A 19,627-nucleotide genomic window follows, 5' to 3' on the forward strand; every position below is an offset into this window, starting at 1 on the left:
AAAAATTGCTATGATATTGAAGCTATGTTAGATTATGAATCGATTCTGGCAATACTTGGCTGGGATCTTGGAGTTCATAGTAGATGGCATTGTGCAAAATTCCAGGCAAATCGGATAAGAATTACGCCCTCTATAGACTCAAGAAGTATAATCGGGAGATGGGTTTATATGGGAGCTACATCAGGTTATGGACCGATTCAGACCATACTTGCCACGTGTGTCGGAGGTTATATAAAAAGTCTTTTCAACCAAATCGGATAAGAATAACGCCTTCTAGAGGCTCAAGAAGAAAAATCGTGAGATCGGTTCACATGGGAGCTATATCAGGATATAGGCTGTTCAGACCATGTTTGGCACGTGTGTCGGAGGTTATAGAAAAAGTCATTTCAATTTCAACCAAATCGGATAAGAATAACGCCTTTAGAGGCTCAAGAAGTAAAATCGTGAGATCGGTTTATATGGGGGCGGTTTCTAAATATGAGCTGATATAACCCATTTACAATTACAACACCACTTGGTAGAGAAGTTTTAACATGGCAGGATACCTCACAAATGTCACTAGAATTAGGAGGGGATAACCACCGCTGAAATTTTATTCTGATGTTCTCGGTATGTTTCGAAACCAGGCGTTCAGCGTAGTACGCATGTCAACTTCTGCGCCACGATGGCCTCTTAGAACTAAGGTATTGAATCGGCATATACATATGTATGTCTACATGGCAGCTACATCCAAATATGTGCTGATACAGATCATACGCAGCGAGGATGTCCATGTGTCTGATACAACCCACTGTTCCCAGTTTCCGCGAAATCGGATGATAAATAAGCCTTAATTAATCGGTAGACCCGCCTATGTGGCAGCTATATACAAACATGGTCCGATCCGCTCCATATATATGTAATAGTTAAAAACTCAGGTGGTGTTAGTAATTTCAGCTAAGCTTATTTTTTTGTAATAAGCAAGCACTTCACCAAACGTGGTAAAAGCATATTATCGTCGACGATATCTCTTCTGAAAGATATTCTTGAGTGACCTTTTTAAAGAAATTTGCAATTTTAATCCAATATATCCAATAAATAAAATGTTTGCAATTTCCATTTCTCGTAATGAAATAATTAAATAACTCGGGAGCTTTGTATTGGAAAGCAGAATCACATTCTCTGTACCACAAAGCTACTTCCCATTTTATGCAAAAATTTTATTTTAAGTCATTGTGTCTATAAATTGAACATGCCAAACGTAAACAAAAACGCATGAGCATTTTCGATGAAAAAGAGTTTGAAAATGTTTTGCTTTTGTGCTGCTACCAAATATTGTATCTAAAAGGTAAATTTGTGTTACGTTCAAACATAGTGATGTGGATGAATGCTTAGAGCGTCTGCTTTGTAAACAGAAGATTCTTGGTTAAATTCTTGGCTGCACAAAAGGAGAAGTGTTTATTTTACTTTTATAATTGCAATGTTTCATATTGAATTTATCTTCTTTAAAACAGCTGTGCGATTGATAGCGTGAGGGTGGGAGATAGGCGGAACTACAATAAATGGGTTGTTTGATGTAGAAGAGTCCACCAATCTCAAATTGGAGCGTTCAAAGAGTTCGGAAATATCGATCTTTGCAATAATTTTACCTTTCAGTTTTAGTGCTTGTAGGTATATAATTTATCTGTGGGAAGTTTAAAGTGAACTAATACAATGTAAACCGAATTCCGTAGCTGGTAAGAAATTGTTGAACTAACGACGAGCATATAATTGTTTAGCGCTATATGAAGTTCAATATCGCACAAATTGACTGTATGACAGATAAATCCATACATTGTCTTATCTGATCCATATTCAGAACAGCTGTGAAGGGGTCTAACATAACTCACAATCGGGTGGTAAATACGCCTTTTATAGGCTCAAGACCATAAATCGGGAGATCGGAGAAGACGCCGATATATCCGAATATGATTTTATCTGGACCATATTCAACAAGAATGTTGAGTGGTCTAATGCAAGTAAGTTTACCATATTTCAGGGAAATCGGGCCGTAAATTCACTTTTTATGAGCTCAAGACCCTAAATCAGGAGTTCTGTCCAAATAGCAGCTACATCCTTGGCCTGTTCGCGAACTTAACTTCCGTATAGAAAAAATATGAATTTGTGTCAACTTTTTAAAGTCTGCCGCATGTTAACGACTGTCGAAGTGACTGGATTCGAATCCTGGCGGGAACATCAGAAAAAAATTTTCAGATGTGGTTATCCTTCCATAGTTCTGGCGACATTTATGAGGTACTGTGCCATGTAAAAACTTATCCCCAAAGAGGTGGCGGCGATCCGTACGGACTCGGCTATGAAAAGGAGATTCCTAATGGAATGTTTAAGAGCAAATTGGCAATTTGAACTGTAGGAAAACACATTCGAATTCTATAAGGATTCTTTAAGAATTCGGTTGAGAAGTACATTCGAATTGAAAAAAGAATTTATTCCAGAATTCGGTCAGAAATCGATAGGACAAATCGAAAAACACACCCATATTCATTAAGACTCAACAGCAGAACTCGGTCAGAAGACTTAACGACAACTTTTAATTCCCTTCCGAAATGCCTATAATTTTGGTTTAGAATCCAGTAAGCATTCCGTCAGAAACGTCAGATTTCCATCCGACATATCGTTCCGAATTCTGAACGTTCGGTTCTCTTGGTATATATACCTTAAGGGTAGGGAATGTGTAGTTCGATGTGTTGGAAAAAAATACTGCATTTATATAATGGCTATAAAAAATACTACAAATTGAGGTGTTTTTGTGATACTGTGAGTTTCATGGAAGCCATTTTGAGTACTTTAAAAAATTATTTGATTTTATTACAATAAAATATAGATTTCTCCTTGGGTGATCCATCTCCGATAACAACTAAATAAGATTATGCGGATAAAATATGACCAAATGTTTCAAATGCTCGTTAATAACGAAATGTATGCAAAAGATTTCTTGAATATTAGAATGGTTAGGCTCTAAAAATTTCCGATTGACTTGTAATATCACAACAAATAAATTGCTGAGGATAAAGCCGCTCAGTGCTACTGGTGCTCTTAACTTATTGGAAAATATAAGTCCACTTCACTGCGCTTCCACCATGTGTGCAATTCAGAGCTTGTAAAAGAACTAAATGGTAAATACATACAAAAAATAAATTTGTTGGGACATTTTTACGATAAACAATATACTAATCATGCTAATCACGGGTATAGACATATTCTCACACATAACATTTTCACTTTTTTTTGACTGAGAGTAAGTTAAGCAGCTCGGTCGAGTGCGAATGGCAAACTCGGAAAGTGACAATTTTTAAAGCTAGATCTTAGGTTCAAAAATGATGACAAATGAATTTCTAAGGAACATGCATTGTCTGGTTATATCAACGCGGCGAACAAATATCCATCCCGAAATGGGTATTCAAATGTGAGCAATAGCATAACAAAGATCATAATACAAAACCGTAATGCAAGGAAATATTGTTGCGTATCATCGAAATGAATCCAAATAAACTCTGAAACAGTTTGAAGTACCAACTGAGATCTGCTTATAAATGGTAAAAAAATTAGTTTAAATTATGTACAACATTAAATTGAACTTGACATCCTTTTCAATATGCACAATCTATTTTGAAATTAAAAGGAATATACATACATATGTACATATAAGCATGACGTTAAATTAATTTATAATAAGAAAAACTTATTGAAACCACTAATGACATGTTCTATATATCAAGAAGATGAATAGTATTATCAGGGTAAAACAAACCTTATATTTTTCAAAAATTCTTGCAAGAATTTATCGCAAAAAACATATACATTCATCGTAAACAAAGTCGAACGTTATTCACTGAAGAAGTTTACACGTCGAAAATTTCCTTAATGTAAACCGAATTATTATTTTGCGTGTTGGAAATCATTAGAATCCCATAGTCGTTTAAAATTGTTGCATGCTCTGTTATTCGTTAGATGCAGTGCCAAAACCCAAAAATAATGCTTCCATAAAGGAGTGCAACTCTGTTTGCGGATATGGCATAACCCATACCCCACGACAGTTGCCAGCGTTAAGAGGGCATAGCAACCGCTGAAAAAGATTCTGATGTTTTTTCTGCGCCACGGCGGCTCCAATCCAATCCAAACTTCAGCTCAAAGTTATAGGTTTAAGTTATATTTTTGAATAAATTGCGTACAAATTGAGCACGTGGTACATAATAGCACTATCAATTGGATTTGTCAGAGCATATGTATGTAAATTTAACATTTTAACCCCAGAAACTGATCTTTACTCAAAAATGGCGTATGGTCGTCGATATCCTAAGCGAAATTTGTTATCTGGTATGCTTTATAGGGTGGCAGTATTTTCGACTAATGATTAGACAATTTTTTGCACCGCGAAATAGATTTAATTCTACATAATAACACTTAATTTTGATAGATGCATACTGTATGGCGGAATGTGTAAGAGGTTGGCCAAGTGATGGGATCGTTGTGTTTGCAAGCGAAAAATTCGCTAGAGCTCTGTATCAGCCACGAGCCCGAAAGTGTCAAGATTATCGGATAATGATACAACTTACTTGATTTGCAGTCTTAAATCCTTTTGTAGTATTCTCAAGTCGTCTGTGTAGTTGTGCATGGAGTCGTAATATTCGATGGCGCTCTGCTCGTCGGAGCCATTGCGTCGATGGTTCTTCAAAACAACCGAACTCCTGAAACGGAATATTGAGAGAGATGAGTATGGCTAGAACGCCAACGCTGTGGGATATGCTTCCCATGCCAGGCTCACATTCGTTTCATTTTCTTGTATTTTTCTGTTCTCGTGATGTTGACGTACATCTCCCTGAGTGATGGGACATAATTGAGGGTTGAATTGATAAATTCTCTCGCCAAGAATTCGTATCGTATGAAATTGACAAATCCATCGGAGCCCAGAGAACCGCGTCCATAATACTTGATTCCAAAAGAGGAGGCGATATTTTGGCATTCGATGCTTTTGAGAAGATTCTTGAAGCCCACCAAATATCTGCAATCATCATGAGAGCTCAACTAACGTGAAAACCAACAAGCGCAGAACACAAATTCAAACCTCCACACCCCACTGTTGTCGGCTTCCTTTATTTGCTCCGACAGATGATGCAGCAAGGCCTTGTTAATCGAAGTGTACCAGTTCATGACATCGGTGATTGAATTATCCTCCGGCTCAGCGCGTATTCTGTCTCTTTTTTGTAAAGGTTGGAAAGGATAAAATTTACATATTAATTACATTACACATTTGATGTATTTGTATGAGTGTGGCTGTGTCAGTGTGAACGTATGTTCACGTCGATATATGTTAATCGCCCTTCAAAAGATTTACCTAAATTCATTCAACCGACTTTGGAATTCGGTGCGATTTAATAGAACTTCGTAATCGTCGTCATCTGGTGACGTGGGTACGCTAACCTCACTCCAGGTGGTCATGTTATTAAGTGCCTGATCTGTGACAGCGAAACGTTGAGTCAAATTTGATCTGTAATAGAAACAAACACACCATCGATGTGTAGCGACCGACCTATGCCATGCCGCATACCCTTCACTCAACTTACCGAACTTTACTGCCATTCGTAAATATATAAAAGGCCACCTCTGACCTTTCCAACTGCAAGTGTGTCACAACTTTGCCTAAATCCGTGGCAATGGTAACCTAAATCGAAACGCATAATTAAGGCAAAATTAAGATGTACGATGTCAAAGGTGGACAAAGTTCATTTTTGTTGATTCTGTGCGTGTGTGTGTGTGTGTCTGTTAGACCATCAAAATGGATTGCCAGTTTTTATTGTTTCAATTTATTTAAAATATATATTAAGCAAACAACAAAGGAAAAAAACTCGACATTCAAATGAAGACGAACTATCAGCACGTGACCCAGTAAATGACATTAGACTCCCTGCTACATTAAGGTGGCCTGCAGGAATACAACTGTAAAAAAATGCACATCGATAAACGTTTTCAAACCTAGTTTTTTCCATCATTATCAAGATGTCGACATCTTCATCAGCCCGTGTTTTTCTTCGGTCCCTAAGGTGTACCTCTTTATGAGCCAAGTCAGGTCAAAAAATTAAATTGGGGAGTGCCTGCCAAGGGCAAACGCAATTGATTTTTAAGACTGTAGAAGCCACAATTTTCGTCCGATCTTTACAAAATTTAGCATTGGGTATTTTATTTGAGGTGTACATATGTGTGCAAAATGTCATATAAATCGGTTCAGATTTAGATATAGCTCCCGTATATATCCTTCTTCCGATAGGGACTTTTAAGGCTGTAGCCGAAGTCAGTACTAGACTTTAGGTACTATTTAAAATGGCGGTATGTCCAATGACAAAAATCATTAGAGCAGCAGACAAATGGCTTATGTACAAGAAATTATAGGATAACCCATTAATGGGTAAACCAATTTTCCCCTTTTTATGCAAATTGCAAATTTTGCCCATGAATATTCCACTAAGGAACAGGGGCAAACTTTTTTTATAGTACCCAAGAACTTTAAAGTTGAAACTTGATCAAAATTATAGAATAACTGTGAATTGTGCTTTGTTCTATGTTCTCTTCTTCGTGGTTTTTATTAAAATATTCATATAAATGAACACGAAGCTGAAGAAATAAAAAACTTCAGGTGGAAAGGATGCATAGTATCCTTTAAGGGCACGCTTTAAGGGCACAGTTAAAGCGTGAATGCCCCAGAAAAAGTATTCGTACATTTCAAGTATATTCATGTAAAAATTATGATTATTGACTGCGAGGGCTGCCATATAAATTTCTGAAAATGACAATTTTTATCATAGAAATGGTTTTATTGTTTTTCAAAGTATCCTCCAGCATGATTAATACATTTTTGCATGCGCTCAAAGCAATTTTCTGGGCACTTTTGGAGAGAATATATTTGAGAAACATTTCCCAAAACGGGAGAAACCTTGGAATTTGGCATATAGGTACAATGAGAAATAATGTGATGAGTGATAAATTATTTTTTTCAAAATTCGTAAATCTTGGTACCAAAAAATATTAAATAGTACGAAATTGTCTATTTACTTTTACAGAGAACGGAGACAGATGAAATTAAATACAAAAAATCTTCTAGTCGTCCAACATATACTATCAAGGAGTACCTGGAACAAAAATGTCCGAGATCTAGCTCAATGCATAAAGAAAGTACCAAATAGTCCCACTAAAGAACGTTTTCTTCCACTCCTAAAATTGCCACCAAATATTGGGTGACTAGAAGAGAATTCTTTAAAATTCGTACATTTAGGTACCAAAACGTACAAAATGATACTTTCTTCACAGACTAAACTACAGCTATTAAAATTGGAATACAGTTACTCAAAATAAAAAGGAGAGGCTTAGAATTTAACACCAAAAAATCATGTGTGTGGTGCACGGATAATCGAGGTGACCACGGTTAATAGAGGGAGCATAATTAAAGCACGGATAATAAAGGTAAGCCACGGTTAAAAGAGGTCAAAAACCAAGAAAATAAAGAAATCCAAAACTCCAAAAATTTTAAATTTTGAACATATGTATTTTGCCGAAATCTTTGGAGAAGTTTTTCGAGAAACATTTTATATACATTTTTTGAGAAATATCACTTAGGGTGAAGATCATTAAATTTTACATTTTTTGTTCGTTTCTCTTTCGAGACGAGCTCAATGATCGGAGGTGCAAATGGAAAAGAAAAGCCAAAAATAGCGACACACTCCAACCACTATGGGACGCGTTTCGTCTTTGGTTAGAAGACTTTTCAATCATATTAGGTGTGATGGCTTCAAGGGCCGTACGTTGCTATGTTGTAATTGAACCTTATTAATAGCGAAAACGCATCTATGATTCAAATACCACATTATTATACCCTCCAGCATAGGATGGGGGTATACTAATTTCATCATTCTGTTTGTAAGACCTCGAAATATGCGTCTGAGACCCCATAAAGTATATATATTCTTGATCGTCATGTCATTTTAAGTCGCTTGTTACAAACAGAATGACGAAATTAGTATACCCCCATCCTATGCTGGAGGGTATAATAATGTGGTATTTGAATCATAGATGCGTTTTCGCTATTAATAAGGTTCAATTACAACATAGCAACGTACGGCCCTTGAAGCCATCACACCTAATATGATTGAAAAGTCTTCTAACCAAAGACGAAACGCGTCCCATAGTGGTTGGAGTGTGTCGCTATCTTTGGCTTTTCTTTTCCATTTGCATCTCCGATCATTGAGCTCGTCTCGAGAGAGAAACAAACAAAAAAAAAAATTATAAATTAGGGAGCCAAATTTTGCCTTTACAGAAATTTTGTCTTCCGAGATCTTTAGAAAAAATTTCATTGAACTTTTACCTTTATTTTTTTAATTATCATTGAAATTTCTTTAAAAATTTGTCTTTAGAATTAATTTTATTGAAAATTTGTCTTAGAAAAAATAATGTAGAGGGGAACCGCTGGGGCAAAATTTTTGTCGTTGTACCTTAGTAGGAACAAAATATCCAGTATTTTTATTGCTTTGCTTATAGCCATTGGATGACATTGTTTTGATATTCACCAGAAAATGATTTTTTTCTTTTTAATTTTTTTAAGTTTTGTGTTCTAAAGTTCAGTTCAAATGAGATGACCTGGCAAAAATAGAATTTTCAAAGGTTTTTGCTTGATTTCAGCACTAACCTTTTCTATCACTACTCTTGGTTGATATGGAAGCGATCGTATCAGCAAGAAGTTAAAGTACTAATAAAAACGAGCGTTTTCCAAACCCGTTCGATACGATATTAGCCTGAACTAACACGTTTCAATATTTGAACGAGACACGTTCGTCCGTCTTGCTTATGTCCTGCTTGACACATTTTAAGTTAATTGCACAAGTGGGAAGGAGCATCTTTTGGCCGTTGTAGACGCGTATACATTTACATTATCCGGCCGTTGTCCGGCTCTTGCCTTTACAGATATAAATGGTGGTGACGGACCGTGTGTGTATATACATATATATGTGTGTATGTTCGTCTGTGTGTGTGCGTGTGTAAATATTTGCACGCCATTGATATGCTTCCACAGCTTGCTCTGGACACATATTGACTTTGGAGTGAAAACGCAAACCTACTTATACACTATCCGGGCTGGGTCACATATGTATAGCTTTGTAACGTATACTCACATATGTACTTATGTATGTACGTTTGGATATGCATGTCACGCCGTAGATATCCCACAATAAACTTTGAAGTGACACCGTCAGGGCTCAGGGCGTATGATTGAATTGATGCGATAAATTTTAATTACCAACTAAGTATCAAATAATGTCCGCTTTGAAATATATGCTGATGTTGATGGTTTTTCTTATCCTTCGGCGGCAAGCAAAGGAACGGCAGATGGACACACACCCCATAAAATGGAATGCGTGCACATCCATATACAAACTTACCTGTGTCTCTATATCAGCCACCTCGACACGGTACTCGAGGACGTCGTGAAGTGAAATGGATGTTTGGACAATCAAGGCCAATATCGGTATGAATGGCAAGATGATCATCTGAAACGAGAGTAGCCTTTTTAGAAAATTTCCACTATAACAACTGATTTGGCCTTTAACTATTGTGAACCTTTTATTTCCTACTTCTTTTATGTGGAGTTTAAAAGATAGTAGTCGGCGTGAAAAGTGGAACATATTACCGGCTCACAAATACAAATGGCGAATTAGCATGCGATTTGATAGCATAGGCTAAGCAGTCACCTTAAATATGAACATAATAAAAAATAAGGAAACAATAAAATCAGAACTAAATGTTTTTTTATACCATACATCCTTACATAATGTATAAAAATCATACACAAATTAATCATTCAAATAAATAGTAAATGCAAATAAGCCAACGAACATTTCATTGAGGAACGGGGAGCACACTTCCTTCACCTCCATGAGTGCTGTTCGATTCAAATTTAAGTTCATTGATAGATTAGGTCAAGTTAGGTTAAAAAAGGGTGAGGATATTAATCCGCCCCGTGCCACTATGGACATATACCTAATATTGAACTTTTAGAACGTTTGTTGTGCGTTCCAAAAGTTCAATGATTAGGGAACTCCTTTTTTTAGCCGAGTCCGAACGCAATTATTTAGGGTGGAAGAATAAGTGTTCAGGGCAGCATAAATAAGACAGTATTATTTAATTATATACTCATAAAAAGATTTAATTTTGCTGATTTTACGGCAGTAGTTCCGCAATTTCAGAGCAGCAGGCTGACTGCTGAAAAGTCTGTTGTTTGCTGAAAATGGCTGCTGCTTAAAAAAATGGAACACAAATGTAAGTGTGTGTCTCAGAGGATGTTTATAATAGCCACTGAATATGAATATATACCTTCCATAACAATTTTTGTTTAATTTTAGATACTAAAAGCCATGGCAGTTATGTACACATTAGTAGAGCAATAACAAAAATGCGAGTTGGCTCAGCCACATTTCGAAATGTATACCAATAGATGGATCATGTAGCTTTTTTCCAATAATATTCCACAAATTGAATAACAAATTTGGTTGAGTGTACTGAGCTGTACTTTCTGACAGTCAGCATCAATAAACTGTGAAAGTATTTTAGGCGCCAAACAGATAATATAAAATAAGATAGTATTTTCTTTTAATAAAAATGTTCAATGTGGTAAATATATTTTTGAGTTAACATGTGATATCTTTTTTGGTCAGGATTCACTGAATAAGATCACCAAGCGATCAGCCGACATATTTTATTTTTTTGGCTGTACTTGGCATTGAGGATGTCAATTTGTTCACTTTTGCGTTCATTCTTTATTTACGTTTTCTCCTATTTGATGACACTTTCAATCGGCAGACTTGACATCCTTCTTATGTTCATGGGGCCTATCCACTTTATGTTTTCGCAAGCGACCTAACCTTCTATTAGCGAATCCTGTTTCTAAAAAAGCTCTAAGCACTAAAAAAGTGTTTTAATGTTTTGTGTGCGCACCTTAAAGAAAAGTGGCTTAAAATGGCAGGAACAAAGTCGATTCCTAAAAACGAAAGAGTGTGGTTATCTACTGAGAGCGTCATTAAACTAATATATAGCAATGTTGTAAGGAAAAGTGGTCGTTCGTTTGGGACGTCAAATAATACATCTCATGCCAATTGTTGCTACTGAGCTTTAAAAGCCCATATCGGATGAATGATGTATATGGGAGATATATCTGAACCGATATGAACCAAATTTGGCAGATTTAGTTCTAGGCCGATTTTAAACTGCACGAAATTTTGAAGGTTTAACTGGCTCCTGCGATTTGTTGCCTCACAACCCTGGCTTTGATATATGTAAAGGGTATGTGTTAAAACAACTAATACGGGAAAAACTGCTATTTTCTGATACTGATTGAAAAAAATCTAAGAAAAAAAAAAAACGAAGAGAGATATCTTAGTAATTCTTTAAAACGCATCTACAATATGTTCTCTTTACAAAAATAAAAAAAAACAAACATATCAAAATTTTTGCTACATTTTTCAATAAAGACTAATCAATAAAAATATTTTTTTGACCAAACAATTCCAAAAATAAATTTTTTCACGTTTTTCGATTTCCAAATTGTATTACTTTTAACAAATGTGAACAACTGTCGCTGCAAAGTTGTTGAAAGTTTGCCGCCAAATCATGCATAAAAATTAAAATTGAACCAAAATTGCATTCGTTTAATAGGAGGTCAATCTCTGCCAAAATTGCAACAAATAAAAATTAAAACTCGTTTATCCCCAAAACCACAGGAGATATTGAAAACCTCAAGCGGACTCGAAGGGATTATTGAGCACTTTATGGCATCTGGCATCTGTTTGCCGGTATTATTGCAAAAGTTGTCCATGAACAATCCACTTCTTACATATCAGTGAGTACAGTCTGATTCAAGTTTAAGCTCAATTGTTAGGGGCCTCCTTAAAAAATTTTTCTGATGGTCTCAGAAGTATTTTCTTCGCTTTATTTCAAAATGGTGTTATTCGTTTCGCATCTTTGCTGACCATCTCAAAGATGTGGTTCCCAACGTTCTCCATTTTCTTTGACTCCAAGGATTAGAAGATGCGTAGGAGTAGATACCATCCATTTTGTCTTGTCTCCGACTTCGATCCTTTCAAAGACTGCATTTACTTCGGTTTGTCGGTTTTGAGAATTGTGCCATATCTATTCACATCTGCACCTCCTGTAATCATATAGGAGGTCACTGCAGCTCAGAAGTTAGCATGTCCGCCTATGACGCTGAACGCCTAGGTTCGAATCCTGGCAAAACCCTCTGAAAAAAGTTTGCAGTGGTGGTTTTCCCCTCCTAATGGTGGCCACATTTGTGAGGTACTATGCCATGTTAAACTCTCTCCAAAGAGGTGTCGCACTACGGCACGCCGTTCGGACTAGGCTATAAAAAGGAGGCTTAAACTTAAATCGGACTGCACACGTTGATATGTGAGAAGTTTGCCCCTGTTCCTTAGTGGAATGTTCATGGGAAAAGTTTGCAATCTCATATAATCTTTTGCAGCAGGACACTAAAGAGAGCAAACGATAAATTGACTGCCTGTTAATTTACATCAAACTCATACATGGCTTGAGATACCTTTGAACGTATAGGTCTGACGAAAACGACTTTGTAGCCAACGAAGAGATGGTAAGTGTTGGCCTGGTCTTTTAGGAGGAAAACATTCTACACCAACATCAGGTAATTGTTCTGCGATATCCTCTTTGCCGCGATTGTCAGACACTAGCAGCTGTCCATATCCTAAGCACAGATTTCCTTCATTGTCTCCGCAGGAGGATATGGCTGCACCAACGCAATCGGTTTGGTATTTAATTCTTTGGTAAAATTTCCCGACTTAATTCTGCGTCTTATGCATTTCAATTCGGTCACATTTACTTCTTTCCATTTCCAGAGTTCTTACCGCGCAATAGACGTTTCTCCCTTCTCTTTTCCTCCCTAGAACACTTCTTCAGTTGTTGATACCCATTGCAGTGTTGCTCTATGTGTCTCATTCTTGGTTTCAGTAGCATTTCTACACTCTTGGCCGTTCCATGGGTTTCTTGGAGGAGGCTTCTGTTAAACAATTATGGATTTAGGGGCATTATCCATGGAGTGGTTGGTTTGCCACGGCGCCGCTATATCATCGGTACACGGAGTGCTTTAATCATGCAGTTGGGTCAGTCGAGAGGAGTATGCCGCGGCCATGTGTGTTGTGTTTGTACCATTAAATGGCCAGCTTCCATGCAGTATCAGACACTTTTCTTACCACCGTTCTTTTCTCACCACGCTTAAACGGGTGAGATCCTTTGACAAACTATTTTCGAATAGTTTAGCTTACAGACATTTTTTAAAATAAAATTTAAATTTCCAATAAATCTATCACCAGAGGGTTGTGAATTTCATTAAAAAATGTATCAAAATTTTATTTTTATCCTTCATTCCAATCATTAGGACCATGTTTCTCCGCCCGTTATATGTAACCAATTCCCAAGGCACTGCTGAGTCACCTCTACAGTAGTGTACATAGCCATTTGGCATAGTGCACTTCAGGGATTTCGGTCTCGAGCCCACATTTATTTTGTCCAAAGAAAAAATTTTAATTAAATTTTCAAATTTCAAAACCATTTAAAAAAAATGGTACCATTTTCAGTACCATTTTTTTAAAGACAAAATTTCATGTTAATAATATTCTATAAAGTCAACATTTAGCTCAAGCCAAAGCCGCCTCAAAGGACAACATTTTAATAAAATTCTACTGAAAACAAAGTTTTAATAACATTTTTCTAAAGGCGACATTTTAGCGTAACATCGTCTAATCGTAGTGGGTAAAAAAATTGGCATGGTAGATTCCATGCCAATTTTTTTACCCACCACCATAGGATGGGGGTATACTAATCTAGTCATTCCGTTTGTAACACCTCGAAATATTCGTCTAAGATCCCATAAAGTATATATATTCTTGATCGTAGCGACATTCTGAGTGGGTCTAGCCATGTCCGTCTGTCGAAATCACGATAGCGGTCGAACGTAACTAGCCGCTTTAAAGCCTGGAAGCCGGATTTTTTTGTCTGATTTGGCTGAAATTATGCATGTAGTGTTCTGTTAAAACTTTCAACAACTTTGCCGAATACGGTTTGAATCGGTTTATAACCTGATATAGCTCTCATATAAACCGATCTCCCGATTTGACTTCTTGAGCCCTTACAAGCTGCTGTTTTAGCAAACATTTCCGTATGCTTTTTCAACTAACAAAATCTGTTAGTTTTAAATATAAAAATCTGCTAAAATATTATTACTGATGGACTGCAAAAACGGTTTGTTATTATTATTAATGTTTGCCTTTTACATTCGGTCATGGTTTTTGATTACTTTCGTAATTTTTTCCAAAGGGAGTCGAGCTGATGACCATTAGAAATTATGTTAGAAGAGAAGAATTTAATTAATGGAATATTATTGTAAGAAAATAACCTGCTCAACAAATTCCTTGTACACATGACATCGATTTTATTGGTATAATTTTAAAAGGTGGCTAAAATTGATAGTCAATTTTATTGCTCCGCTCATATCAACATGACAATCGTGACTTCTTATTTCTATTTTATATGAAACCAATAAGGACAAACAAAAGTCGGAGTATATTATACCCTTCACCTATCCTATAGGTACCAATTGGAAGCTATATCTAATTCTGAACCAATTTTGATGAACCCCGGGGGAAGTTTTCAAATGGGTTGTGGTATCCGCATCAAATTCGATTTAATATGTACAATGCAAATTTTGCCCATGAACATTCCACTAAGGACCAGGGGGAAACTTCTCACATATCAATAAATGCAGTCCGATTCAAGTTTTAAGCTCAATGATAAGGGGCCTCCTTTTTCTAGCCGAGTCCGAACGGCGTTCCGCAGTGCGACACCTCTTTGGAAAGAAGTTTTACATGGCATAGTGTCTCACAAATTAGGAGGGGAAAACCACCGTTGAAAATTTTTTCTGCTGGTCTCGCCAGGATTCGAACCCCAGCGTTCAGCGTCATAGGCGGACATGCTAACCTCTGCGGTACGGTGGGCTCCAACATGGTCTGGTCTGGACAAAATTTGTACAGATGTTACAATATATGGGGAGATCGGTCTATATCGCAAGTATCTCAATCTGCCCTAAGGACCAGGGGGAAACTTCTCACATATCAATAAATGCAGTCCGATTCAAGTTTTAAGCTCAATGATAAGGGGCCTCCTTTTTCTAGCCGAGTCCGAACGGCGTTCCGCAGTGCGACACCTCTTTGGAAAGAAGTTTTACATGGCATAGTGTCTCACAAATTAGGAGGGGAAAACCACCGTTGAAAATTTTTTCTGCTGGTCTCGCCAGGATTCGAACCCCAGCGTTCAGCGTCATAGGCGGACATGCTAACCTCTGCGGTACGGTGGGCTCCAACATGGTCTGGTCTGGACAAAATTTGTACAGATGTTACAATATATGGGGAGATCGGTCTATATCGCAAGTATCTCAATCTGCCCTCGTATGTATGGATGTTCCCCCAATAGCTTGATAACAAATTTATTTACCATACTCGAGTTTTTGGGTTATTTAGGGGCAAACAAAAACTTAACGCTTAATTCAGTTCACCCATCTTCGATAATTGACGTTTTTAACGGCGTATTCAAAATATGCAGAAGATATGCAAAAATACCTCAAGGTCTCGTAAGGATAATTGGCCTTTAACTAATTAATTGTTGGGTGAGGATATTAACGATAGACTCGATTGCACTATTGCCCATTAATGGGCATAAAGAATTTATCCGGGACAAGTCAATTTATTTAACACGAGGTGATGGGATCATTGTCCAAACTAAAATAATTTGGGATAAAAAACAAAACTATGTTTACTAATTTGTATGAAAAACTAACAGAACATGCTGGGAATTGCAATCGAATAATAGCCTCGCGAGCGAAATTTTATAGCAATAGCAATCAGATGTTTTTCTTTCCATACCGAAACACTTTTATTTATCAGCACTTATTGTTTTCTCTATTTAATTTATTTTTTCGCAAATAAGCAAAGAATAACGATCCTTTGAAACCAATAAAACGAACAAAAATGATGCCGGCAATGGTTTCAAGGGTGACCACTAGGATTTTTTCCGCCATTTCCCTCACTAAAAGCAGAGTACTACTTTTCACCTAGTTTTCGCCAACGTTTTACTGACTTTTTTATATAAAGTTTGACAGCATTCCGCTCGAAAAGCTGAACAGAATACTCAGCTTAAGGGATGGCATTCTATTTGGCTTTTCACGTGAACAATTGACAGTTGTGCACGTAAAAAGCTCCATATAAAAAAAATGTGTAAAAACTTAAAATGATTGTCTTAGGCTTAAGAACAAGTGTAAATGGTGACAGATTGTGTTTTTGCAGAAAATTTGCCCTAAATATATATAAGTAAATTAAGATATTTTGTTGAAGTTTTTCAAAACTAAAAACAGAGTACCCGGCCTAAGCTTGCAATGAATATGATCTGTATTGTAAAAAGGAAACGGGGCTACTGCAGCGTCAAGAATCTACAATTCGAGGAGTGTACTTCTATTTCAGTATATATGAGTATGGGTTTATATTCTGTTCTGCTTTCGGAATAGTCGCTGAAATTGCTTCACGAGCGAAATTTGACTGTAATCATTTATTTTGGTTCCCATACCAAAATACTTTTTTATCTGCACTCATTGCTCCATATTATTGCAAATAAATAAAATAACAAAGAGAAAAAACGAACCATAAAAACCAAGAAAATGAACAGAAATCATGTCGGCAGTCGTAGCTTTAATAGCCTCAAGTGTTGTCAATATATTTTTCTGTTATTGTCCCCACTATAATCAGAGTACTATTTTATCGCCTATTTTTCTCTAACGTTTCGCCGACGTTGTTTTTTATGTGGTGTTTGGCAGCATTCCGCATGAAAATCTGTACAGAATTGCCTGCTTAAGTGTGTGTGGTCATATATTTGATATGCATTTCTGCAAACCAGTTTTTTAAACTGAATTTCGCTTCAAAAATTATTCAAACAGGTGTAGAATCCCAGTTTGGACATATACTGTTTACTTTTGAACACGCCCTTATGGATCACAGGGATTAGTGTTTATTTTTTAAGCAATTGAATAAATGTTGCAAGCACATACCTAAGAATGATTGCTGGGGTTTGGACGATGGGTTAAATTATCTAATTACCTGCATCAGCTGTATGCGACGACCAGTCTTGATGGCTGGATTGCGAGCTGCAGCACTACAGCATTTGCCACCGTTCGATGTTGATATATCCTCTGAGCTTACCGAATGCACGGACATTTTGTCAAACTGCAGTTGTTGCGTACTTGGTGCTCGAACCACGGCAATAGTAGTAGACTGTTCTGCTACTTGAAGAGCTGGACAACTGGTCGGGATCTCATCCTTGCTTACATGCTCCTTTCTGGGTCGTTTTGATTTAGTTTTTGTTAATACAGGCTTGTTTGGTTTTTTCGATCCATTGATTGTTGGTGTTAAAGCTGGAAACGTGGTCGCCGAATCGCCTGGTACGCCGTTCAGCATATTGCGTTGATTGTGCGAAAATGCTAATGGATTGTAGTAGAAAATGTAATGGGGCTATTATTTGCATGCCTGGGCGAACAAACAATCGAATGTGCATATGGTACAATTATGGAGGTGATACGAAACTACGACCATTAAAATCAATTGGCTGCGAGAAATACATATTTCGTAGACATTTACACAAACTGATGTTCTCTTATCCCCATTTACTTATATTTTAAAAGCACAATAAACAGCACACCAGTCTGCCAGGTGGTCAGCTAGAAATTCTTCACAATTTCAGTGGACATTTTCTTTGGGGTAACGAAATAACAAGCAAATGTTGACACTATGATTCGTACTCTACTGTCAAAGTCCCTTATGGTGATCTCGATTCTAGAAAAAAACGCTCCACTTATAAGGAACAACAATTTGCAAATGTCACCCAAATCCTTTCAAAGGTTTGCATTTCTTACATTTTTTATCGAACATGTTAATGTGCGGAACTTAAAAAGCAAAAAAAAAAACATTTGTAATTGACTATTTTTAAAACTCCAATTTGCCCTTCATTGTTTTATAGAACTGTTGTTGCGTTAGTTGTTGGTAATAAAAGTGTTAATTTTTTGCGAGGACGCGGACAAAAAACGCGTTTCGAAACATTCAAACAAAATTTGCTGCTACAACGGCAAACAGCTGATTTTTGAGTGAAGTTACGCACAGTTTACCTAAATATTGGCGTTCATGAATACGTTTAATATTCAGTGTACTCCGCTGTTTTGGTGTAGGTACCTGCTTTAAATTGCTGCATTATATACCGGAGACTTGGCACAGTGCAGGAAATGCAACATTTGTGTACTCTCTATAGGCAACAACATTACAAACGAAACTATACAAACTATACCCGGTGGTGGGGTTACATTTTCTTGGACAAATGAACACACAAATTTCGATTTCAGTGCGGACAATCGAAATCACCATTAATTTGAGTCCCATATTGTATCTATTGGTGATTTTTGGGGCGGGATGGTCCCCCTGAGACCTACCCCATACTTTGATACTTGTTTCGAAATCTCCTCAAAAAAAATTTGTTTTGAGTCTGGGTAAGCAGATGGGTCCCAATTCCGATACTAAAAAAATGTATAACCTATCACTCCTTCTATAACCTATCACTTCCTTCGCGATGGGTATACGTCTCCAGTTGAAGATTTTTTTGTGTGTGGGCGACCAACCAGATTCCTAGTCCCTAATATTAATATAAGATTCGTAATCTTCTATGAAAGACCTGTCATTTTATTTAAAACAAAAACCCAAAAGAGGGCATATAGGTCTGCGGGGATTTTTTAGATACCCAGTATTTATATACGACATTCGTATTTGACTAGGTACAATTAAATAAATATTGTTATTTCTAAAGAATTCTAGTTTGTTTGTAACTCAAATTTTGAAAGGAGAAAAACCCCAACGGGCATTAATGATTTAAATGGTTTTTTGCAATATTCGTTTCATAAACTTTGATTTTTAACATTTTACCGGAGCGGGATTAGAAAAAAGGTGCACGCTCCGGATCCCTGCTTGCACCTTACGTTTTTCTCTCATATATTTTCCTATGAATGCTCGCTTATGAGACACAACTTTTTATCAGTTTCGGTATCATTGGCAAGCCGAATTTGTTTCCACAATTTTTGAACTTTAACTTTTTTAGTTAAATGAAATTTTTTATTCTAATTTATCGTATTTTCTGTATGTAATAAGTGTTTTTTGGCGATTTTACAAAAAGTTGCAAATAATAACATTCGGGTTTGTTTTATTTGAGTACAGTTTTTAATTCGCTCAATCCATAAAGAAAGTACCATTTTGTACGTTTTACTACCTAAATGTACGGATTCCAAAAAACTCTTCTAGTCGCTCAGTATATATTGTCAAGCTGCACCTGTATTAGAGCTGGCAAAATATCGATGGAACTATTGATATTTTAACTTTCGGTCGATTTATATTTTTATTGTCGATGCTATCGGCAATGTTACTTTATTTTTAAAATTGAAAAAAAA

General features: G+C 36.6%; 1 protein-coding gene across 1 annotated transcript in view; it reads right to left on the bottom strand.

Moving 5' to 3' along the window:
• LOC106086136 (uncharacterized) overlaps window positions 1–19,627 on the bottom strand; it is a 38,208-nt gene that overhangs the window by 12,969 nt on the left and 5,612 nt on the right. The window contains exons 2-8 of the mRNA XM_013250678.2: window positions 17,244–17,623; window positions 9,462–9,569; window positions 5,601–5,698; window positions 5,372–5,524; window positions 5,102–5,233; window positions 4,802–5,038; window positions 4,593–4,724 (exon numbers count right to left, since the gene is read on the bottom strand). Of these exons, the coding sequence (XP_013106132.2) occupies window positions 4,593–4,724; window positions 4,802–5,038; window positions 5,102–5,233; window positions 5,372–5,524; window positions 5,601–5,698; window positions 9,462–9,569; window positions 17,244–17,623 (1,240 nt within the window). The remainder of the gene's footprint in view (window positions 1–4,592; window positions 4,725–4,801; window positions 5,039–5,101; window positions 5,234–5,371; window positions 5,525–5,600; window positions 5,699–9,461; window positions 9,570–17,243; window positions 17,624–19,627) is intronic.

Source organism: Stomoxys calcitrans, chromosome 5 (assembly GCF_963082655.1).
Source record: "Stomoxys calcitrans chromosome 5, idStoCalc2.1, whole genome shotgun sequence".
Classification (NCBI taxonomy): domain Eukaryota; kingdom Metazoa; phylum Arthropoda; class Insecta; order Diptera; family Muscidae; genus Stomoxys; species Stomoxys calcitrans.